The 26,427-nt window shown below is 36.3% G+C and overlaps 1 protein-coding gene across 4 annotated transcripts in view; it reads right to left on the bottom strand.

Annotated features, from left to right (window-relative positions):
• SYT1 (synaptotagmin 1) overlaps positions 1–26,427 on the bottom strand; it is a 586,784-nt gene that overhangs the window by 158,352 nt on the left and 402,005 nt on the right. For all 4 annotated transcript variants that reach the window (XM_061125058.1, XM_061125075.1, XM_061125085.1 and 1 more), the window contains one exon: positions 3,647–3,831. In XM_061125058.1, coding sequence (XP_060981041.1) covers positions 3,647–3,831 — 185 coding nt within the window. The remainder of the gene's footprint in view (positions 1–3,646; positions 3,832–26,427) is intronic.

Genomic DNA, 26,427 nt, shown 5'->3' with positions numbered 1-26,427 from the left:
TGCTTTGTCCATACTAAGTTAACCTGGAACTTGGAATTGATAAGGCACACTAAAAAGGCAGCCCAAGACACTGAATTTTCTTTCTGTGCCCATCAATTGAGCTTTCTAATACTGTTCTCTTTAATCAGTAATGTTTAAAATGAGAACCCTTTATCTTAAAAACAAAATCAATTTAGTTCAGCCTTTTGATGTGTGTCAGAATGGTACACCCTCAGCTGTGGAGCCCCAGTTGCCAGGCCACTAAATGTATCTGAGCATTGACTTAGGGGTGTCTGATAGGAGAGAAAACCTACCGCAAGGGACAGTCCCGAACAGTCATGAGACACAACACAGGTAGGGAGGACACAGAAGGAAGAAATAAAAATTTATTTATCCACACACATTAGTAAAAACCATGGAGAAATGACCTCTCCAGACCTCTGACTTTGCAAGTTGATATTGCCCCTGTCTATTTTTAGTGCTTTTAAGATTTAAACCATTAAAAACCTTTAAATATATATCCTTTGCTGTATAAAAATACTATCTATCATTACCATTTTGTTGTCACTGCAGAATATTTAAAAATTCTTCCCTGGTTATAAAATCTTATCATAGAGACATAGTCATGATTATTGCGCTTTGAATTTATATGAGTTCTTATATGGAATGAAATGGTAAAAACTTACTGATTTCTCCTAGAGCTTAGGTATCTTAAGAAAGCATATCTAAAATGCCTCTTACACCTGTCTACTTTCTAGATATGAAGAGCCATAGGTTATCACTATTGCTTTCCTCATGTTTATGTCAGTATTTTGTCTAAACTTGCTTGAAAATGTAAGTAAAGAATAATTTAACCTTGTTTATGCTATTTTGGACTTGGATGATCAGATGATCACCATGTGACATGGCATTGAAATCTGTACATTTTGTTCTGATGTGTTATCCTTTCTTTTAAAAAAGTGATAGAAATCGATTGGTTACTTTAATTCCTTATAAAGTAGCATAAGCTATTATTATATAACTGTTTATCAATGGGGCCTATTTTCACTTGCTCAAATTATATTTTCTTCTGTACATTTAATTGGTAATAAGTTAAAATAAGACCTATAAAATCCTAGTAGACAAAATGATCTACTTAAAATGATTAAAAAACACCTTTTGAGTTGTTGAAATTCTAAATGCTATATTGTAAAGGTAGATTGTTATAAACTATCAATGACTTCCTAGTATTTTCTTATTTGACTCATTTCTCTTCCCCTCTCATCCAAAAGACTTGGTGAGCAATGAAAAATCAACCATCGGTTCTCTGTATTTACTGTTTTGAGATCTTGGTCATTTATCCATGTCATAACAGGGGTAATAAACACCGCTACTATGCTATAAATTACAGTCTTACATCCTACAGAACAAATTCCACAAAGAAAAATACAAATTTCTTGTCCTAGGAAGAAAGGCTGTAGTAATAATTTAACATTATTTAGTGCTTTTAACCGTTCATTCTAGCATACATGAAAACCACATTTGAATTTTATTGAAGATGTTAAAATGATAGTATTATATTTCCAGTTTGTTTCATAGATACAGATGAAATTCACATACAAATTACTTAGACCATCCATGTCCATCTAGAAGATTTTTACTACATTTCATCTCCCAAATATGTTGTCTGAAGAAATCTATCAAGTCCTGCTGGTTACACAAAATGATGAAATAAGCAAGACATGATTTAAAACTTATGTTTCTATGTAACAAATTATGCCAACATAGAAACTTATGTTTCTATTAAACTTACAGTTTCTATGTAACAAATTAGCCAAAAAGAAAAATCCTTCTTAGACATCTGTGGTTGAACATTGGTGCCTGGGCTCCTCTGGCTGTGGTTAGGAACTTTGAGAAAAATGTAACCTTTGATACTAAGCTCAGAATGAAGCTCTCTGAATGGGAATGCAAGTATTGTATTCGTTCTATAGCTCTGAAACCAAGCAAAAGTTTGAAAATGAGCTGTTGTGAAATCGTTTTCAAGAAACGTTACTGTGTCTTTGAGAAAAGTTTTTAAAACTCAAGGAGAGGGATTAGTGTCCTGACTGTGTGGATAACTATGCAAATGTACTAAAAAGGTCCTCCTTAACTAAATTATTCTTAAGGGGATACACATATTTAAGAGTGTGATTAATAGTAATACTATAAGAAGAATTTATACAACTACCTATATATGTTGCTATTAGGGAATAAATAGAAATTTTGATTTATTTGAAGGGAAACAATGATAACTCAAAATATTATCTTTGAAAAATCTTTACATTTACTTTTTATATGAAATAAACGTTCTTTAGAAATATTCCAAAATGAATATGATTCCAAAAAAGGAAGTGAAGGGGCATTTAATTATTATAACTATTAATAGTAGACTTTATTCTCAACCAAATCATCTAGTCTAGGAAAAACAGACAATGGTGTAAAGCAGGGGTTCCCAACCCCGGGCCACTGACCGGGCTGCAGAGAAGGAGGTGAGTGGCTCCTGAGCAAAGCTTCATCTGCTGCTCCACATCTCTCACGGTATGGCCTGAGCCCTCCTCAGCCCCTCATCCCCATCCATAGAACAGTTGTCTTCCACAAAACTGTCCCCTGGTGCCAAAAAGGTTGGGGACCGCTGGTGTCAAGGAGCGGTCCTTAGCCTTGGGAAGATAACTCAGGCAGATGGATTTTATAACCTGCATTATGGCTCTAACTCTCCTTAGGTGGAAGAATAAGGGTTTTGCCTTAAAATTCTACCCTGTTCTTTAGATCCAACTCATCATACTATTCTATAACTCATTGTTTCTAAAGCACTCATCACTGAGCTGGATGACTGCCTAGGGATGGTAGCTTTAATCATGTGTGATAAACAGCTATAAGATCCAGTATTTAATGGTGATTATGTATGAACAGTGATAATGTTAAAAAGATGTCCCACCCAAGAGAGAGAACAGATACTCTTTATTCTGTTTCTCGAAATCTAGACCCACTTATAATGGGTTAAACAGATGTAATAAAAATATTTAGGTATCATTTTAGTATGCTGGGCCTATCAAGATGGCCCTGATGATCATGGATGCCCTTTCTCGGTTTATATGCCTGGTGGCGGGGGTTTGATGGTTTAGTTCTGAAGTTATGTTTGACTCTAGCGACCCCATGGACTGTAGCCCACCAGGCTCCTCTGTTCATGGGATTTTCCCAGGCAAGAATACTGGAGTGGGTTGCGATTTCCTCCTCCAGGGGATCTTCCCAACCCAGGGATTGAACCCACTTCCCTGGTGGCTCAGGTGGTTAAAAAAATCTGCCTTCAATTCCAGGAGATGGAGGTTCAGTCTCTGGGTCAGGAAGATTCCCCTGGAGAAGGGAATGGCTGCCCACTTCAGTATTATTGCCTAGAGAATTCTATAGACTGAGAAGAACAAATTACTTTCAAGTAGGGTAGAACTGTATATGCTTAGGAGATTAAAACTACTGCTTATTTCCATTGTACTTTGGATGTTGAGCAATGACTGAAAGGTTTGCAAAACATTTCTACCACACTGGCAAGTGTCTGGATATTGTTTATGTCTTCATTTGGCATGAAATAATAAACTGTCTATTCTTAAATTTTTAATAAAGTAGTATAAGAAGAAATATGGAATGAATACATTACCTGATCTTTCATGGTCTTCCCCAGGTCTTTCACGTCTTTCATGTTAATGGCATTCTTCCCTCCCTTTTCCTTTCCCTTCTTCTTGTTTTTCTTTTTGAACAAGCATTTCTTACAGATGCAAAAGCAGCAGGTCAGGACCAAAAGGACCGCGACTATGGCTATGGCAATTAAGGCCCACGGTGGCACTGGAAGAAAAAAATGGGCAGAGACTGTTAATAATAAAGCATTTACATGTGCAAAACCTTTACATGCATTTGCGGTAAAGCTACCCATTCACGCATTTGTATTTAGTGAGCTCCAGGCACCCTGCCGTACGTTGCTTTATCTGTGTCGCTTCTTCTGCCTATAGTGTATCTGTCTTTTCCTTCTCACCCTTCCAGGCATGTCACCTGTCATCTCCTCTCTACGGCTTTCCCTGCCGCTCCAGGCTAACTTGTTATTGATCCATTCCTTCATTTTTTCAGAGCATATGTCTGGAGTTTGGCCTTTGAATTTAAACCCTGGCCCCCCACTTACCAGGTGTGTGACCTTGGGCAAGTTCCTAACCTCTGTCTGTCTCAGTGTCTTCATCTCTAAAGCTGGTGCATATAAACAGTGGAATATTACTCAGCCATAAAAAGGAATTAAATTGGGTCATTTGTAGAGATGTGGATGGAGCTAGAGAGTGTCATACAGAGTGAAGTAAAAGAGAAAAACAAATATTGTATATTAATGCATATAGGTGGAATCTAGAAAATGGTATAAACACTCTTTTTTGGAAAGCAGAAATAGAGAAACAGATGTAGAGAACAAATGTATGCATGCCAAGGGGGAAAGGGGACAGGCGGGAGGAACTGGAAGATTGGGATCGACATATGTATATGATTGATGTCATGTATAAAACAGACAACTGGTAGTCTTTCTGAAGATTAAAATAAGATGCAGTTAAAATAAAATGCATTAAAATAAGATGAAGATTAAAATAAAATGGCAAAAACTTAATAAATATTAGCTGCTGTTGCTCATCTATTAAATACCACAGGTTCTAGTAACATGTTCTGGGCACAATGGAAGATGTAGACATTAATGGGAAAAAAAAAAGCAAAAAACAGAAAACAAATGTAAAATCCTAACAGCAGCGAAGGTTAGGAAGAAGGACTTGGTGCTCTGAAAGTTGATCATGGGGAGATTTACCCACACAGGGTCTCTGGAAGCAGGGCAGTGTTTATAAAGCCAGATTTAGATTCAGGGTTGACCAGACTCTCTAACTGTTGTGGATTTCTTTTTCCCTCTCTATAAAGTGAAGATAATAATGGTACCGATTTCATCTCCTCTCGACGCTGACTTAGGAGACTAATAGTCTTAGAATGGCATCCAGCACATAGCAAAAATTCAATGAATATTAGCTAGTTTTTAAAAATATTCAAGGCTTGAGGCTAAGTGTTGTGGGTGACAGAGCTCAGATTACATGTGGGAACATAAAACATACACAGATGAAAAAGGGGGTGGACACACAGGATTTAGATAAGAAAATGAGAGAAGGAAGAGAGATTTTTTAGATAAAAGCATAGACTTCAGATTGACAGGATCTATTTAATAAAGCATATACAAATAAAGATACTCAAACATTTTTTTTCTATTACAAGTTGCCCAACTACTAAAAGTAACTCTATTTTCTCATTTGTTATCCTTTACACATGTGCTTATAAAAAAATCAGTTCTCATGGAAACATGGAGGATTTCAGTTTGCCTAGAAAGTAATTATTTATCCATTGAGATTAATCAGAAGAAGTAGTAATTAGATTTGTCTGTTGTAATAAAAAAAAAGACATTGGGTACTGAAATGGTAAGGAAAAGTGCTATTTTTTTCTAGTTACGTAAACATCATTAGTATTAATGATTGTTGAATACAAGTCAGGAGTACTTTGATAATGTAAAAACACTTAAAAATTAACTTCTCTTCAAAACTGAGAAAATGTACTCACTTGGCTCCTTTTGCATTTAGCTTCATAGTGGAGAAGACTTACTCTGCATATTATTTTAGCTTATGAAAGATGACTAGATGTTACCCTACAGATGTCTAAAACCATAACTGGTGAAATTGTGTTTTCAGCCAAAGAAAGGTTTGTGTGAAAGTTACAGATGAGCCCATCAGTTCAGTTCAGTTCAGTTGCTCAGTCGTGTCCAACTCTTTGTGACCCCATGGACTGTAGTAAGCCAGGCCTCCCTGTCCATCACCAACTCCTGGAGTTTACTCAAACTCACGTCCATTGAGTCAGTGATGCCATCCAGCCATCTCATCCTCGGTCATCCCCTTTTCCTCCTGCCTTCAATCTTTCTCAGCATCAGGGTCTTTTCAAATGAGTCAGGTTTTCGCATCAGGTGGCCAAAGTATTGGAGTTTCAGCTTCAGCATCAGTCCTTCCAATGAATATTCAGGACTGATTTCCTTTAGGATGGACTGGTTGGATCTCCTTGCAGTCCAAGGGACTCTCAAGAGTCATCTCCAACACCACAATTCAAAAGCATCAGTTCTTCTGCACTCAGCTTTCTTTATAGTCCAACTCTCACATCCATACATGACTACTGGAAAAACCATAGCTTTGACTAGACAGACCTTTGGTGGCAAAGTAACGTCTCTGCTTTTAATATGCTGTCTAAGTCGGTCATAACTTTTCTTCCAAGGAGCAAGCGTCTTTTAATTTCATGGCTGCAGTCACCATCTGCAGTGATTTTGGAGCCCCCCAAAATAAAGTCTGTCACTGTTTCCACTGTTTCCCCATCTATTTGCCATGAAATGATGGGACTGGATGCCATGATATTAGTTTTCTGAATGTTGAGTTTTAAGACAGCTTTTTCACTCTCCTCTTTCACTTTCATCAAGAGGCTTTTTAGTTCCTCTTCCCTTTCTGTCATAAGGGTGGTGTCGTCTGCATATCTGAGGTTATTGATATTTCTCCTGGCAATCTCGATTCCAGCTTGTGCTTTATCCAGCCCAGCGTTTCTCATGATGTACTCTGCATATAAGTTAAATAAGCAGGGTGACAGTATACAGCCTTGACGTAATCCTTTTCCTATTTGGAACCAGTCTGTTATTCTATGTCCAGTTCTAACTGTTGCTTCCTGACCTGCATACAGATTTCTCAGGAGGCAGGTCAGGTGGTCTGGTATTCCTATCTCTCTAAGAATGTTCCAAAGTTTGTTGTAAGACATATATTCTTAGAGTTCTCTAATCTCATTAAGGAATCATATTTTTAAAAAAACATAAAGCAAGCTTATGTAACCAATGATATCATTCACAGTACTTTATTTAAAAGCCTGTATGTCTTTTGATCTAGTTAAAACCTTGCCACGCATGAATGAGAGAGCCTATGTATTCATTACAGGCAAGACAGTATTAATAATGACCCTTCATTTTGAACCTCGTAAATTATCCTCTTAATCGGACTTGTGTGATAGTCTCTCAGAGAGCTACATAAAAGTCTCTTAAATTTCCCAAGGCAAGACAGAGATCATTTGACAACCTCACAAAAAGAATACAGCCTGTGAAAGCCCAGGAACATTATTTAAAAGAGTTAGAGAGGAACAGGATTACAGGAAGAAGTTTGATATAGCGTAACTTGAAGGTGAATTATAACCACTGAAAAACTTTTGTTTTTGACCTCTGTGTCTTATAGTGCTGCCGTCTTCTAGATTTGCTTTTAGCTGATCTTCTGAATAGCTTAACTTTAACTCTGAATATGCTATATTGAACTTATGAAATGAGCAAAAATTTCCTCACAATATATTGGCACCTTTAGATAGAATTAAAGAGAAAGCCTTAATGCTATCATTTTATGTGCCCATGTGAAAACTGGACTGAAGAGTTAATTATAAAACACCATTTTAAATTAAAAGAAGTTATTGGAATCGAATTTTCATGTTAATCTTTTTCTGTTTTGTAGAGAAATGAAATCTTGATAATTTGGTAAGTTTAGTCAGAAATACTGTCTACAGTATTATTGCTTTGTAGTATTTATGAAAATAAGTTTCAATATTAGTGACCAAATCTCCTGAAATATATTTTGGATTACACCAAAAATTTATTGAAAATCTACTTATTGTGGGTCAGCAGCTGTGCTATAGCTTTACATATATTATGTAATTTTCACAGAAGTTTTGTTCATTATTAAGGAAAGTAATAGTGGGAGAAATTGAAATATGTTTTTACATCATTATTAATTTAAAATGCACATTATAAATGTGTACAAAGGAAAAATGCTTGTCTTGCTGTGAAGCCTACTTCATAGGACATTTAACTTTTGAAAAAAATGGACAAAATAAATAACAGCATAAGATGCTGCCAAGAGTGATTTCTTTTAATATAAAAGCTAGTTTCAATCAAAAATAGGCTCATCAAAATATTGCTACTGGCAGAAAGCTATCAATTTGTTTTTATTGCTACCTAAGGATCTTTAAATGGAATTTTACAACATGAATTTTAACATTTAACTTAAAGACCTTTCAGCAGAATATAATAGACTAATGGAAAAACTGTTATTTTCATCTTCTAGTTAATGAATTAATCTCACATGTCATTTAACCTGAAGGTAAACTGATGCACAAGAATTTAGTCAAAGTCAATTCTGTTTCTAATGTTTAGACTTTGTGGTACACAGAATAATGACTCTGCAACAATGCCCACATTCTGTTCCCTGGAACCTCTGAATATGTTACTCAACCAAAAAAAGAAAAAAAAAAGGGCTTTTCAAATGTGGTCTTGAGATGGTGAGATTATCCTGGGTTATCTGGATGAACTTATGGTCCTTCTAAGTGGGAAAGGGAGGCAAGAGTTTCAGAATCAGAGATATGTGAGGATTCTGTGCTGTTGACTTTGAACATGGAGGAAAGGACCACGAGCCAAGGAATGTAGATGATCTCTAGAAGCTGGAAAAAGCAGCAAAGCGATTCTGTCCTACAGCATCAGCTGTTTTTGAGGCGTCCTTTCCCATGCCTTGAACTTTAGGTTAGTTACTGTGCTTGCTTCTGTATTCTAGAGCTGTGCTCCCAACTGCCTAGAAAATGTTCCTTATGAATCTTTTATTATTTTCTCAAACCAGTTCTCAAACCATGTGTCTTTTGTCAGTGCTTCTATACTTTCCTGCCTCTTGGATATTGGAACCATGTGGAAATTCTAACTTCCATATGCAACCAATTGGAGAATCTTGTCATTTCAATTTGATGCATTTTATTCTATTTTTTACATATATTTTGACCTGGAAGGTTTGGGCCTGACGTTACCTCTCATCTGATCTGCCTTCCCTTCAGTTATCGCTTCTCTCCATTTTATCTGTTCATTGTTATCAAACAAAGCTTTCTTTTTAAAATTTTTATTGAAGTATAGTTGATTTACAGTGTTGTATTAGTTTGTGACTCAGTTATATATATATATGTAATATATATTCTTCATATTCTGTTTCATTATGGTTTATCAAAGGGTGTTGAGTATAGTTCCCTGTGCTATAGTGTAGGACCTTATTTGTGAACAAAATTTTCTAATACATAATTCTCAATTATTTTGTGCATAGCTTTTATAGTCCTCTGTGATTTGGCCCACCCCATCTGTCCACCTTTCTTTCTCTCAGCTCTTCTCTACCCACCTATAGTCTCATCAGACTGGACAACTCATTGGGCTTTGCTCAATTTTACCCCCATGTTTTTCTAAAGCAGATTCATTCTTTTTCAAAATGGCTGTTCTTTTCCCTCTTTAGTCATTTAAATAATAATTTTTCCCCCAAGGCTCAATACAAGCCTCACTGAATGTTGACAGATTTTAAAATACAAATATTGCATATATTTGCTAAAATTCCCCTCTCTCACCTAGTGGGGAATAGGGACTCAGTGGTATACACTGGGTGGTTTGTTAGACTGGCATAAAAAAGATGAATGATGCAAAGATAAAAAGACAAACCTGTCAAATGTGTAAAAGGTATTTAAAAAACCCCTTCCTACACATGAAATTAACTTCTGGCTAACTTAAAGCTTAGCTCTTTGTAGATTATTCATGACACAAAGCACTGATATTTAATTCAAACATAATAAAAATAATTTGGAACCAATTAGAAATAAATTTTCATTAACAAGTCTTCGGGTGGAGGAAAAAAACCCCAAACAACTATTTCCCCTTATCAAGAGAGGCTGTTATTTTATGAGAAGTTGGCAGTTTAAAAAAGTAATTATTTAATCAAACACTTGCTGAGGATCTACTGTGTGTCAGACGTTTTTCTCGGGCCTGGGACACAGTGGTAAACATGGTTTCTGCAATCATGAAGCTTACTTTTGGCTTCCCAGTTGTTAAAAGTTGCTAAGTTCAGTCCTCAGAACATAATATAGTACATTTTCAGATGGAAACTATGGCTTAACACACTCCTGTGGACAAATTTAGAACTCCAGGGGTACGTTTATGGATGAACTCAACTATTAAATATTCTTTCTATAATAAAAATGTAACACTCAAATAGAAAAGTCTCATTTCCCCCACCTCAGAGAGTTTGGCCCTAAATAAATTTCTTAAATTATTACTTAAGGGAACCTGACATATACTTTAAAAAAGTAGACACTCCAAATATCCTTTTCTTCAATAGAACAAGAAATATTCTTTTCCTTAATATATGGTAAAATCAAAGATGAAAAAGGGTATTGCACAGAGTACATGTATAAAAGAGAAAATTTTAGCGTTACTGATAGCAGCCGTGCGTGTCAACGTCATGCTCTCAGATCTGAAGTCTACTCATCAGACGTTCACTGTGTCTCAGACTTACAGTATGAGCAGTTGGTGCAAAGGGGTTTTTCTAATTTACATGAAATGTCCTTATGGCTGAGGGGTGGCCTGCTCAAGCTCTCCTAAATTCTGAGTTCTCCCCGCCAAAGAGATTTTTTTTGCCTTCTCTAAAATACCTGACTCAGCACTTTCTGCTTAATGGTGCTCCGTAAATGAAACCCACATCCCTATACTCCTTTTTCTTAAAATTTTTTCCTGTATTGAAGTATAATTGATTTACAATATCATGTCAGTTTCAGGTATACAGCAAAGTGATTCACATATATATATATATGTGTGTGTGTGTATGTGTATATATATATATCTTTTTTCAATTCGTTTTCATTACAGGTTATTACATGATATTGAATATAATTCCGTGTAAGACCAAGGTTTTAATCTCAAATTTTACTGCCTTTTGTTCCATCTGTTATAAAAACAAACAAAAGCAAAAAAAAAAAAAAATAAATCCTCTACAGTATATAAATATTTACATACATTATTTCCCCCATTTTGAACTAGAAAAAATGGTCACTACACTCTATATTCTTGAGCTCAAGCAGGAGAGAACTGGACAGTTCCTGAGGCCCACCATATACCCACATTTTTTCTGTAGGTCAGCTACTCAATTCCATGCCCTTGGCTCTGATTCTCTCCTTTATTTCTAGTTAGCTATTGCAATCGCCTAGGCTGGCAAACTTTTGGTGGATTGGCTCATTGGGTTCAAGTTTTAATCAAGGGCAAAACCGAACTGGTTTTGTCTTTCTGCCTTGATTTCACTTTCTAGGTCTGCTCTGCATTTTCTTTCCATTCCATTTCCATCCACCATATTAGGAAACAACCTTAAATCCTTATCTCTTTTACAAGATGGACAGCATTTTCCTCTCTGAGAAATGTAATCTTATACATTTACATCAGTCCTTGGTATTTGAGCCAAGAGCCTCAAGACACACAGGTGATATCATTGCTATGGCCACTGTGAAAATTCAGCAATACCTTTCATATATCTCTATTTGTCATATGAATGCCTCACCACTGCCCTAAGGTCTGTGTAATTCATTTTATGAATCATTTATATAAAACTTAATTCTTACATTTATTGAAGAATTTGCCAACTTCTAGGTTTACCCCATACATGCCATCTTTCTATATCATTATATATTGATGCAAGATGCAGAATATCATAGAAAAATAATAGCTCTGCTCCTAATCAGCAAGAAAAATAACCTGTATTTTTCAAGATTTGCTTTTGGACTATAAGTGATTGTTAAAAACAAAAGGATAATTTTTCAAAACTTGGCAAAAAAAAAGAAGCCTTGCATTTTAAAGATTTTCCTAAATTAAAGAATGCAAATGGAAGAAAAGTTCTGAAAATATGTGAATTAATATACTCATTAACCACCTCTGGAGACAGAATGTTAAATGCAAAATTTGAAATAGTGTATGAAGTTATTCAGAATATAACTTAAGATTAAACCCACCACTCAAAGATCAGAATGAAGAATTTCTCATTATAGCCTGAAATGGCTTCAAAGATCATCCATCTTTGGCTTCTGGGTATTAAGCTTATTTTTCTTCACTCTTTAAAATGATGGTTGTAAGCCCCCTTTGAGTTTTATTCTCCTTTTAGAATATGACTAAAGCTTTGAATTCTTGATGGGAAAGTATGTATATATATGTTTTAAAATTTCCACACAATTGGGAGAGTGTGGTACCCTTGTGGAAATCACAGTTCCCTAGATCAACAAGACCACTGGACTCTGAATTTAAAATTCCTTGTCTAGAGCATCAGAATAAAACTCCTAAGATTAGTGAGAATGTATTCTTTATTTGTTCATTTAACCTTTTATTTCTAGTGCTAGTGGTAAAAAAAATCTTCCTAACAATGTAGGCATACTGCCTACCAATGTATGCCTACTAATCTGTCTACCAAATCTGCATACCAGTGTATGCCCACCATCTGCTTACCAATGTATGCCTATAAGACTTTGGCCACCTGTTGCGAAGAACTGATTCATTGGAAAAGACCTTGATGCTGGGAAAGATTGAAGGCAGGAGGAGAAGGGGACGACAGAGGATGAAATGGTTGAATGGCATCACTGACTTGATGGACATGATTTTAAGTAAGCTCCGGGAGTTGGTAATGGACAGGGAAGCCTGGCGTGCTGCAGTCCATGGGGTCACAAAGAGTCGGACATGACTGAGTGACTAAACTGACTGACCAGTGTAGATGTGGGCTCGATACCTGAGTTGGGAAGATCCTCTGGAGAAGGGAATGGCAGCCTATTCCAGTAATCTTGACTGGGGAGTCCCATGCACAGAGGAGCCTGGTGGGCTACAGTCCATGGGGTCACAAAGTGTTGGACACGACTGAGCACAACATTTCACTTATTTCTTCTTGGCAGCCTGTTGTTTGCTTATACAATGCTGGAAGTGGTGGGGGAAACAGAACACAGAGAAGATGGGCCCCTTTCTCCAGGAGCTTATGAAAACTAACTCCCAGGAATAAACTATATGAGACAGGAGGCAGTACCGAGTTAAACACAGGAATTCACTGCTTTAGATGGGCTCTGTAGGTGGCAGGTTAGAGAAGGGTGAGATAAAAGTTCTAGAGTTCAAGGACAGCTTCATCAGGGAGGAGAGTCTTGAGGTGAGCTCAGAAGCCTTGCATGTTACACAGTGAAAATAGCATCTGGGGAGGTCCCGTTTTTTCCTTCCCTCTTGCCCTTCCTGACTCCCGCCCCTCCTATCTGTCTCCCTCTTTCTCTTCGTTCTTTTCTCCTTCCTTTCCTTTGAGTTTTAGACTCTTTTTAACCAAACTTATTACCCAGTGACCACCTTGGTAAACAAAACTCTCAATAAAACACAGACATAAATCTATGTTTAGATTTTTTTAAATCATAGTAAATGGAAAGACATTTCCTTGAAGTAAACACAAATACCCTTCAGAATTGCCTTCACTAGAACACATTTCACATTTCCTCTAACATAGTTCTGTTTAGCTTTTCAGTATGAACCCCTGACAGAAGCAAACTGGGAAATGTGTCTGTATAAATACGCTGTAAAAATGATCCAAGTCATTGACTGGAGTCAGCTATGATGTGATTAGTCTCTCAGTTGAGACCAACTCTTTGTGACCCCATGGACTGTAGCTTGCCAGGCACCTTAGTCCATGGGGATGGTCCAGGCAAGGATACTGGAGTGGGTTGCCATGTCCTCCTCCAGGCGATCTTTCCAACCCAGGGATTGAACCGAGGTCTCCCACTTTGCAGGTGGATTCTTTATCATCTGAGCCACCAGGGAAGCTAGGAGTCAACTAACAGTGGCTTTTTGAGGAGGATGTATTGTGTAAAAAATAACGTCGGAGAGAGGCTCATTCAATCATTCATTCATCCACTTGAATGTCTATTCAATGCAGTAATTCTCAACACATTGGAGGAACAGTGAAGAAGTTTGAAATAATTTACTTAATCAACTTACAGTCCAGTTGGGCAGATTTGATTAATAGAAGTAAAGCAATTGTGAACAATATCAGATAGCATGTTAAATGCCAAATTAAATGGTGCCTTTTGTTAGATTCTAATTTTATATGGTCACAGCAATCTTATTCTACTTGTCTAATGAGCACTGGCTTAAAATTGCTTTTAAAAACTTTAAAACTTAATAAAACAGGAAATCAGTTTGTTTATATGTGCTTAAAAAAATTAACACAAAATAAGACTTCAGTAAAATACATTGCTTTGATAGACAGGAAACCACAACCTACATATTGATGATTTTTTTTTGCCAGAACCTCTATTCGTTGATCTGATTTAAAATGCACTGTGCTATTGAACAAATTCAGTCCCTGCTGACAACTGATTAAGGTCTGGATATTTCTTGCTTTAGCAAGGCTCAGTCATTAACAAAAGTTAGTTGACTCAAGGCCATTTTATCTGCACAGATATTAATCAAATAACTAATTTTATAAAATGTCTGCAATAATTGTCAGCTGTCAATGATAAGGCCAAGTCATCCATATCTTCATGATATTGGACTGTCTGAAATTTGACATGGAAAATGATGTTGGGTCTTTAGGCAGAGATAAGCCCCCTGCACAGCTTTCAGGGGATTTAGATAAGGCTCCAGAGTCAGCTCAGGAGCTTGCTGTCTGCTGGCTCCAGGGGGAAGTATGTTGGTAAACATGGAGGGTTGCCAGGTAAGTTGGCAGATGTGAAAGCAATTCACGGGCTAATCAGTGCTGAAGCCCTTGGAAGTTCATAACAGTTTTCAATCATGCTGTGGACAACACAATTTCCTGGTTAAAGGGAAATCCATTTATCCTGTAACATTTGGAGCATGTCTTTCTTGAGTTTTGATTTCTAAGTTCAAAACTGATAAAGAATTATGTCTCAGATTTTTCTTCCCCTAGTAGAAGCTAACTTTCTTCTTGACTTTGGCATGTAAAGGCTTCAAAATAAGCATCTCTTGGATTTCAGGCCAATTAGTATTTGATTTTATTTTGGTGCTTTGAATTAGGTCAACCATGTCTTTAATCCATTTTCTGTCTTTGGCAAAGATAGCCAAGAAAAAAGAGACTATTCCAAGAATTGAATATGGCACCTGTTGTTACCTTTGGGATAATTCAATAGTTGAGAGTCTATTTGTTTCTTTACTCAGCAATTTAATATTATTAGGATGAAATATAATTATGATAAAAGAATGTCAGCTAAATGGGCAGATATGTTGCCTGCTTCCCTATGCTCTTTTATAACAGAAGAAACAAGCAAAAAGGACAGTTGTCTTTATTATGTGCTTTTTGGAAGGATCCCCTCCTCCCCCATACATCCTGTTTATTATTCTAGGAGCAAACAGTGCATTTTTCGAATTCCCTGTAACTTGGAGAGATTTGATTGTACTGACAGGAGAACTGTGTGGTTAGCATGCATGAGTGAAGAAGGGCAGGACTTTCGAGTCTTTCCAGTCATGAAAGGAAAGAGTCAGGTTCATTAATTTCATTACTATACAAAGTGACAGGTAGACAACAGTGAAAGCAAAGCCGCTTGCTTGTCTAGCTCTCCACAGGACATGTTTTCCTTGATGATCCAACGGACTGCTGCTGCTGCAGACTACACTTATTAATTTTCCTCTCCAACTGTTGTTTTCTCTGTTTGTCTCAATCTATTTCTCCCCATGGCAGTTTTATCTGTCCAATTCTCAATTTGTAGCATTATCTTTTTGTTTCCTGGTTCTTGGATGTGAACTTCTATTTTTAGTTTGCAGCTCCCATGATCCTTGATTTCCTGTTTCTGGCTTTTGACAGGGTTTCCCTATGCAGGTCAGTTGTGTATGTGGTGACTTTTTATACATTTGTTTTTTTCCTTTTAATTATGGTTTTTCTTCTGTGTAGAGCTCTTGCTTTTAAGCACTGCAACAGTGAGCATGTGACCTCAAAGTCCTGCACAGATCTTGGTTTTTGTAGTTTCTGACAAATCTCCACCAAGAATGTAGAATTCCCTTCACGCTCCTCATTAAACTCAGTTATTTCTTCCTCTGAATGACGACCATTAGACTTCCTCCAAACGTCCACCACCTGAGTAACACCATGCAGGGGCATTTACATTGTCTCTTATCCACATTCATTTATGCCTTCTGACTTGCATTATCACATCTTGATCCATGTTTCCTAGTATCTTTGTTATTTGTCTCTTCAACATGAAGATGCCACATGAAGAGGGATACGATTATCTTCCTTTCCTTTGCCTTCTATGAAGTATCAGTTGGGTTGGGTACATGGTAAGTCTTAAGAAATGCTTACTGAATAAATGAAAGTATAATCAGAGGCAGAGACAACCTTCTTCAAATACTATTTACACATAGTGAGGGCCTTGCTCCTGGGATAGCTTGTTCAAACTAAAATGCACACTTAAAAAAAAAATTACAGATTAAATCCTGATAAGACTTCAAAGACGTATCAACTTTTCTAGATTATTTAGAAAATCTGTGCAAGCATCCTTTATTTTTTTACTCTAGGTAGACTATGGAAAAAGCAGCAAACTGGCTCATTTATTCCTGTCAATTATTTTTTCTAAATAATTTTTATGTTGTATATTCCCTTCAAAGTTTCTCTTAAAATTGTACTAGTGATGCTGGTATGGTTTTCCTTTTCTTATATCCAGTCTCTGTAGTATCTCCTCATTCAACTTCTCATTTATAAAGTTCTTGCATTTTGTGACACTTTCACATTACCTCAACTGATTTGACTGACCCTAAAAGCCAAATTGTACAGTAGCTAAAGTAGATACTGTAAGTAGATCTCCATTTTATAGATCAGAACACGGAGGATTTGAACTATGGTTTCTGTTATGTGATTTCTTTTAGAATGGGATAATACTTAAGTCATTGGGATTTAATTTTCATGCTCTCATCTATTCTGGCATTCTATATAAAAATGAGCAAATATTTACTAAACTGCTAAGAAGAGTTTAGTTTTGTGGACATATTTATATGTTACTGTCTGGCTTCTTTTAACTGAAACAATTTTTAATTGTTTATACCAAATCAATGAAAATCATGTGTCAAAAGATATTGATAATAATTATAATAACTGGGCAACATCAGATATAACTAAGATCATGCCACTTAAATTACCAAATCAATTTCATCAAGTAATTTAGACTTCCTGAACTTGTTTCACTATCTGTAACAAGGGAGCTGGGTGAAGCAAGGAAATAATATAAACTCTGATTTGTGATATGTACATTTTTGACATGCAGAGTACCTAGAATGGTAAATAATATGAAGGAAAGCTTAAAATGTCAGTTAATATTATTTGCCAGCAATTCCCATTAAATTTTACAACATAAATGCTTAAAACTTGGCTGAAAAAACAAGTTCTAAAATTTAGGTTAGATAAAAGATGAAAAACAAGTAATTTGGTATGTATTATACAACTCCCAGTATACTCAATGTTTTCTGCCTTAACACTGTATTAGAATGTCAGGGTAACATTCTAAAATCAAGATTGCTGTCAAAAAACTGAAAGGCAAAGCATTTTGGTAGTGATCAAGCTATTCATGGGTAAATAATAGAATGCATAAATCATACTTTGGGGGAGAATAAATAATAGTCCCTCAGAATTTCAGTGGCCAACAAATGGTTATGGTATTCAAACATTGCAAGCAGCATTAGGATAGTATTAAATTTGTATTAATGGAAATAAACATGTACTACTTCATATTTTCAATAATTTGTCAATCCAGCCAACACTTCCTGAGGTAAATGCCTTAATACAGCAGTAAAGAAATCAGTGGAAGGATTTTTTACTCTTTCTACTGGCAGAATGGTAGATTTTGCTTGAACTCACTCCCCATTCTATAGTGCTTGTGCATTAATAACAACATGCTCTTGAATGCTGTTTTTATTTCTCCTTAAAAATTAGCCAAGTATTGTAAGTGATTGAAAAGCTATCTTGAATTCGGCATTATGTTCAGTAATTATTTACATACATATTTAAATTATAATGATCAATTTTTATCATGAACAAACTTTGATCTTACACCATTTGTTTCCACTGAATAATTTATAAAACAGTTGGGTTTATTATTTCATTTAGGCTATATTATCCTCATTCATAGATGGTAAATCTGAAGTACCCAAAATAACATGACTGTCCTAAGATTCTGGGAAAAAACCATGACCCAGTCTTAAGCTCAGTCTTTTGAACATTGAGCTGTTTGTACTAATCCAATTGTTGATAATTCTTATTTCAAATCAATCAATGATGTTAGGATTTAAACTTACCTAGGGTCATAATTTTTGGTCCTTTACTATTTAAATCATTCCAATGTCATATTCATTTATAGAAAATCTTTATTTTCTTCTGGATTTGCTCATTATTTTCAAGAAAATAAAGTTAGGAACCTATAGTTTTCTTTTGATTTTGACTTGAATTGAAAATTAGCTGACATTTACATTATGATTTAGTAAAAGAGTGAAGTAGCTAGAGGATTTTCTTTAAAGATTGAAAGCTGTGGAACTTAATGGAAGGCATGGCTGTGTTTCCCCCAGTGTTTTGCTTATGGTTTTGTGTGACCATGAGAGTCAAGATCCTAGCTGGTGTGCAAATGTTGCAATGTTAACATGTACCCTTGGAGGGCCCCTAAGTCCAGATACTGCCTGGAAGAAATAAGGTTGTCTTACTAGACGGCGGCCTTTTATGATTCTTTGGAAAAGGATAGTAGATCCATTACTTAACATATTGAGGCAAATGCCTTTCAAGCAATATAAATTTTATATTTGAAGTTCATCTTAATGATTTCAAATGAAATCATAAAAATTGGAGAAATCTGTGAACTGATGTGGGTAAATCTTTTTGACTAAAGGTCAAACTATTATCTCTGAAAAAGATGTTTACTTTAAATTAAATACTGATGGACAGAAAGGAAGAAAATATAGCACTGAACACAAAACAGATCATCAGAAGACGTATCTTGAGGGGGAAAAAAAAAAAAGAACGCAGAGTGCTATCTCCTACTGAAAAAGAATCCCACTAATCTCAGAAGGATAGCTCACTGGCTTAAAAGTGGCAATTGATTGCACTAAGTCATTTCTTTAATCAGTGGTCTTAAAAGTTCTATCATGCATTGAGACAACTAGAACAAAACTAGAAATACATTTTATGGACATTGCAAGAGGGGCAGTAAGTGACCACGTGTATGATAACTTGGGTCAGCCCCAACTCTGAACCCCAGGATACTAACCCAGGGATCCCTTGGTCCTTCTTGAAGCACATGATGCTGCCTTGTGCCTTGGTTTCTTTTTTTTCCATTCATGCTACCTCCTCTTGTGCATATAGGATAATGTGGAGGAGTCAGGAGAGGGAAGAATACAGCACAGAGTTTGGGGAAGCTATTTTGGGGCGATATGTTCTTTGGCACTTTTTCTGATTGTCTCTGAGCAGCCATCTAAATAGTGAAACAGGGAGGGGAGCTTGTAAGCGGTCTAAGAGTTGCGTGCATTTCCAGGAGAAGAGCTGAAGAGCCATCTCGGCTTCAACAGTGCAAAGAAGGAGGCATTAAGAGCATTTTCACCTCCTGGTTCCTAAATTGTGAGAAGGGTGTCAGTTGCTTTACTTAAGGGTTGTTTGGGTGAGAGTCTTAAGTAAATCTCGAAAATACAAATGTGAAAATGATTAAGATGAGCTTAAAGAAGTAGATTGTTTTGTAAAGTTTCAGTCATCTGTGTTATTGGACATGTGGCATGATTACATAATATTTAATGTAAAAAGTGATCTTGGCTCTGGTCCTCACCCCAGTCTACCTCAACCGAAACCAAAGATTTTATAACAGCAGATGTTAACACCTACAGCTGAAAAAATATTAGGGAAGAGCCATGAGGCTGGCGTCAGACAGAAGTGTTTGCCTTCAGAAAGATGAGATAGTGTTCATTTTGAGGGATTTTGTAATTCTCTAGGCAAAAGTCCAACTATGGTATAAAACAAAATAGGTTTCTTGGAAAAAATGCAAAGTATAAGGAGAAAAAGTCTTGTTAACACAACAGATCAGAATCACAATTAATGTACAATAATGGAAAATAAGTTTCTGAAATGGCTGAAACACAATGATTATTTGATTGCTGTTCTAAAGCAACGCCCAAGAGTTTTACCTTTCTAGATGCGAATAGATTTGGACTAATTTTCCTCATAGAGCAGTTATTTTGGCTGCTTATATATCAATATAATTTGATTTTTCATTAAGATAAATGTTTTTGTGTGAATTTTAATAAATGTGAAATGTAATAACCGAAACAGTAAAATCATAGAATATCAATTATAATGCTATATATTACTTCAACTCATAATGGTATACTAAAAGGTAGTCGAGGTTTAGAGTCAGAGAATCCTGTTTTTAAAGCTCTGTTAGTCTTTTTCTTCTTTGAGCCTTTTATTTCTATACATGAGAAGTGGGACTAATAACACCCCAGTAAAAATTGAGAAAATTCCATGAGATATCACATCTGACACTTGGCACACAGATGAAGTTTAATAAATGCTAATTCTATTTCTCATTTTATATGAAAAGAAATATGTATCAAATTTTGTTCAAAAAAATGTAATACTTTTCATTCTGAAAGTATTTCTTGGTAACATGTTTAAAATGATTAGACCCAAGCAATAAAACTATATGAAACCTGCTGTGTTCCCTCTAAAGATCTGGTTCTCTTTGCCTCTCAAAAATTAAAGGAAAAGAAAATTGGCGCAATGTAATTGCTACAAGTTGGAAGGAATATATATAATTTGGGGTTAACCCAGCATCAAATAAAGAAGACATTTAAATCTTAGTCAGTGGGACTTATGAGGGAGTTAAGGACCTGTTTTCTGTTTTCCATGAAGGGAGAATGAACAGAAGTAACCAGAGTGTAACAGGGGGGATTGAACATATGGGGTCAGAGAAGTAGAAATCTCTTAGCTTTAAGTATCAATACAGACTGAAAGAATTTTAAAAAGAGTAGATCTGATACAGATCATGAAATCTTAGAGGCAACGAAGGCTGTCAAGCAGTGATGCCTGAGCATCGCTTATACTGTCTCCCTGGGTTTTAAGCGTGCGGTCTTAAGTATATTAATTTCTCTTTGAGAAACCTGCATATTTAAAAAAAAAATCTTGGAACTGTAGTTGGTTTGCAATGTTGCTAATTTCTTCTGTACAGCCAAGTGATTCAGTTACATACATACACACATATATTTTTCATATTTTCCATTCATGATTTATCATAGGGTATTGAATATATGGTTTCCTGTTCTATACAGTAGGATCTTGTTTTTATCCATTCTCTATAACCTCATCTATTGACTCTATTAACCCCATTCTCCCACTCCCTCCCCCTCCCAGAGAAAACTGCATATTACTAGAAGACTACTGAGCACGCAAGACTGATGCCTCAGAGAGCAGGGACAGGTATGAGAGGGGATTTGAGGGGCTGCCCACGGGGGCTCAGGCCCTAACAATGGGGTGACCCCTGGGCCATGCTGAGTGCTTCAGGATGATTTCAGTATGCAGAGTTTCTCCAGCTAGAGGGAATTACTGGATAATCGTCAAAATGAGACTCTATCCTTTGACCTCATAATACGGTCAGATATTGTAACATAATAAAATTACTTCTCTTTCCCTTTAACAGGATGGCTTGAGACCTAGGTCTATGGGGAAAAATAAGATATTTCTATAAAAACAGAATGTTACATTTTTCCCCTAGGAAAATGATCCAGCATTTACATATGAAGGGTCCTTAATTTCAGCTTTTGAATATTTGATCATTGAAAAGTATGGAGGAGAGGAAAATAAAATGGGATTTAGGATTTACAAGAAGGATCTCAGCCACATGAGAGACTTAAAATCTGAAAAGGTGAGGCCCTTGTGGCCTAGCACCATCCTAGGCATGAGACACAGTTTTAATTTAGAAAAATGGGGTTACCAGAACAAAGCAGAATTTTCTCTCACAGTTCATTTTATGAACCTTGGAGAGTTGCAGTCCCTTTCTGGGTATCAAGACTGATTTTAAAATGGTTCTTACATTTTGATTCCATAAATACGATTTTTTAAGCTAAATTTAAATTTTATTTTTTTATTGAAGTATAGTTGATTGTACAATGTCATGTTAATTTCAGGCGTACAACACAGTAATTCAGTTATACATAAATATATTCCCTTTCAAAGTCTTTTCCCTTGTAAGTTATTACAAAATACTGAGTATGGTTCCCTTTTCTATACAGCAGGTCCCTGTTGATTATTTTATGTACACTAGTGTGTATATGTTAATTCCAAACTCCTAATTAAACCTGAATTTCTTGTTAAGTAGCATTGCATCCAAAGGGAATTTTATGGTATTTGTGGTTTTCTGAGGGAGCACCTTGGGCATCAGTTTCTGAAGGCATTTTGGTGTGTATGCATGTGAAGTAAGCCACCAATAAAATTTCTTCTCAGAAGATTTCTGTACTATTATAACTGCATTATTAAGAGTAGGAGAATACCAACAAAGTCTCTGAGATTTCTTTCCTTTGCAGTTCAATGAAATAGCTTTTTTCTCTAACTGCTTATTTATTTCAACTAGTTGTGACAAGGTACTCATTTAGAATACTTGCCAAATTCAAAGCATCCAAGAGAACTTGACTGAAATTGATCAAAATGAAGTAAATCCAAAAGAACTATAGCAGATAAATGAGAAGTTCCACTCCGAATTTTACCGAAACAGCACTGCATTTAAATTTATCCAAGGCCATAGGAAATAAGGAACAGTGACATTAAAACAAAGAAAAATCTTTTTCCCAATTAGACTCAGCAAGTTTTGCTTTCTGGCTGGGAATCCCTGTAGGAAAAATAAGTATTTCTAAATCTTGGTTGTTTTTGCTCCTTGCCTCCTTATCTCCATGTAATCAAGTCCTTTTGGAAAAGAAAGCTGAGCTTTTTTAAATGGCACAGTATGACAGAACTGAGAAATTCTCCTTTTATTTAATCGCTATCTTATTTTACATGCCTCATTTAAGCTTTAAGCCTACAAGTGTTGGAATATATAAAATCCAGAATATATAACAAATAGGAAATTCAATTGAATGCCAGTTATTGTGTTTATAATATATAAAAACTGTGGATATAGTTTCACCTTGTTTTAAGTTTAGAGGTCTGAATTATATGTTCTTGTAGAACTTTAAATTTTCACTCCCGGTGTTCATATGAAAAGAAGAATTTTTCTTAATTGGAAGAATGTAAAATGATCAAATGAATACAGACAGGGGAGAGGAGAAAGAAAAAACCCAGGTTCAAATTGGCTATATGCTGAATGCTTAAATTGATTTATACTGAACATTTCCGTCATTTTATGTGAAATAAGTTTCCATTGTCTTCAGATTCTGTTTTCCCTTTATTGATCACTGAACTTTCAAATCACCTCTCTCATCAATTTCCATACAAATGGCTCATAATTCTATTACTTTATGAAGTCAGTTCTTTATATCTTTCCTTTTCCTCATCAGCAAACAATATATAGGGAATATTGTCTGTACTGTGACAGCACATGCAATTTTTATTCAGATTTTTTCATTATGAATATTTCACATGATACTACATGGACTTTAATTCTTTCCAGCATTATCATAATTTAAGTCAAGCAAAAAGGAGTAAAGTGTGAGGTCCATTTACTTCATACCGAGCAGAAAAACTATAAGATGATGACTGCAGAGGCCACACGGGATCACTTCTGATTGCACTTACTCTCTCTTCTCAAGAGGTAAACTCTGCATGAAGTGAAGTGTTTTTTTTAATTCTTGCCCATTTCCTTATGCTTTTACATAAGTGTTCTTAGGAACTTTGTAGACTTAACTTTTGATTCCTAAGAGAACTGCAGTAAACACTATAATGAAATCTTAACAGCAATAGAACTTTCAGTGTTACAGTCAAATTGGCCTTCAGTTCAGTTCAGTTCAGGTTCAGTTCAGATTCATTCGTTTCTGACTCTTTGCGACCCCATGGACTGCAGCACTCCAGGCCTCCCTGTCCATCACCAGCTCCCGTAATCTACTCAAACTCATGTCCATTGAGTCGGCGATGCCATCCAGCCATCTCATCCTCTGTCGTGCCCTTCTCCTCTCGCCTTCAATATTTCCCAGCATCAGGGTCTTTTCCAATGAGTCAGGTCTTCGCATCAGGTGGCCAAAGTATTGGAGTTTCAGCTTCAACATCAGTCCTTCCAAAGAACACTCAGTACTTATCGCCTTTGGGCTGGACTGGTAGGATCTCCTTGCAGTCCAAGGGACTCTCAAAAGTCTTCTCTAACACCACAGTTCAAGAGCATCAATTCTTCGGTGCTCAGCTTTCTTTATAGTCCAACTCTCACATCCATACATGACCACTGGAAAAAGCCTTGACTAGATGGACCTTTGTTGACAAAGTAATGTCTCTGCTTTTTAATATGCTGTCTAGGTTGGTCATAGCTTTTCTTCCAAAGAGCAAGCATCTTTTAATTTCATGGCTGCAGTCACCATCTGCAGTGATTTTGGAGCCCCCCAAAATAAGTCAGCCACAGTTTCCACTGTTTCCCCGTCTATTTGCCATGAAGTGATGAGACAGGATGCCAAGATCTTAGGTTTCTGAATGTTGACCTTTAAGCCAACTTTTTGACTCTCCTCTTTCATTTTCATCAAGAGGCTCTTTAGTTCTTCTTCCCTTGAAGAAGAACAGTCTTGACATACTCCTTTCCCAATTTGGAACCAGTCTGTTGTTCCATATCCAGTTCTAACTGTTGCTTCCTGACCTGCATACAGATTTCTCAGGACGCAGGTCAGATGGTCTGGTATTCCCATCTCTTTCAGAATTTTCCACAGTTTATTGTGATCCACACAGTCGAAGGCTTTGGCATAGTCAATAAAGCAGAAATAGATGTTTTTCTGAAACTCTCTTGCTTTTTCGATGATCCAGTGGGTGTTGGCAATTTGATCTCTGGTTCCTCTGCCATTTCTAAATCCAGCTTGAACATCTGGAAGTTCACAGTTCACGTATTTTTGAAGACTGACTTGGAGAATTTTGAGTATTATTTTACCAGTGTGTGAGATGGGTGCAATTGTGTGGTAGTTTGAACATTCTTCGGCATTGCCTTTCTTTGAGATTGGAATGAAAACTGACCTTTTCCAGTCCTGTGGCCACTGCTGAGTTTTCCAAATTTGCTGGCATATTGAGTACAGCACTTTTCGCAGCATCATCTTTTAGGATTTGAAGTAGCTAAAGTGGAATTCAATCACCTCCACTTGCTTTGTTCGTAGTGATGCTTCCTAAGGCCCACTTGACTTCACATTCCAGGATGTCTGGCTCTAGGTGAGTGATCACATCATCATGATTATCTGGTTGTGAAGATCATTTTTGTACAGTTCTTCTGTGTATTCTTTCCACCTCTTTTTAATATCTTCCACTTCTGTTAGGTCCATACCATTTCTGTCCTTTATTGAGCCCATCTTTGCATGAAATGTTCCCTTGGTATCTCTAATTTTCTTGAAGAGCTCTCTAGTCTTTCCCATTCTATTGTTTTCCTTTTTTTCTTTGCACTGATCTCTGAGGAAGGCTTTCTTATTTCTCCTTGCTATTCTTTGGACTCTGCATTCAAATGGGTATATCTTTCCTTTTCTCCTTTGCTTTTTGCTTCTCTTCTTTTCACAGCTATTTGTAAGGCCTCCTTAGACAATCATTTTGCCTTTTTGAATTTATTTTTCTTGGGTATGGTCTTGATCCCTATCTCTTGTACAATGTCATGAACCTCTGTCCATAGTTCATCAGTCACTCTGTCTATCAGATCTAGTCCCTTAAATCTATTTGTCACTTCTGCTATATAATCATAAGGGATTTTATTTAGGTCATACCTGAATGGTCTAGTGGTTTTCCCTACTTTCTTCAATTTAAGTTTGAATTTTTCAATAAGGAGTTCATGATCTGAGCCACAGTCAGCTCTTGTTTTTGCTGACTGTATAGAGCTTCTCTATCTTTGACTGCAAAGAATACAATCAATCTGATTCCGGTGTGACCATCTGGCGATGTCCATGTGTAGAGTCTTCTCTTGTGTTGCTGGAAGGGGGTGTTTGCTATGACCAGTGCATTCCCTTGGCAAAACTCTATTAGCCTTTGCCCTGCTTCATTCTGTACTCCAAGGCCCAATTTGCCTGTTACTCCAGGTGTTTCTTGACTTCCTACTTTTGCATTCCAGTCCCCTATAATGAACAAGACATCTTTTTTGGCATTAAAACATGTTCTTAACAAAATCCAAATAAATCAGAATCATTATTCTGTGGTGTTCTTAAACATGCAATTTGTAGGGTTATGAAAAATGTGTCCTTTAAGCTGGTTATCTTCTGAGAAAGATGTGTCTTGTTTATTTTCATAGCAAAACAAGATAATCTCTTTTTCTATTAATTGTTTAATTTGCTTTCTTTTCTGAGAATTGATCCTTTTTTCCTTTTAGTAGTCTCACCCTTAGGGAAATGAAATGCTA

The sequence above is a fragment of the Dama dama genome, chromosome 3 (genome assembly GCF_033118175.1).
Source record: "Dama dama isolate Ldn47 chromosome 3, ASM3311817v1, whole genome shotgun sequence".
NCBI classification, from domain to species: Eukaryota; Metazoa; Chordata; class Mammalia; order Artiodactyla; family Cervidae; genus Dama; species Dama dama.
Note: the sequence above shows the minus strand (reverse complement) of the source record. Positions and strands in the feature narration are given on the sequence as shown.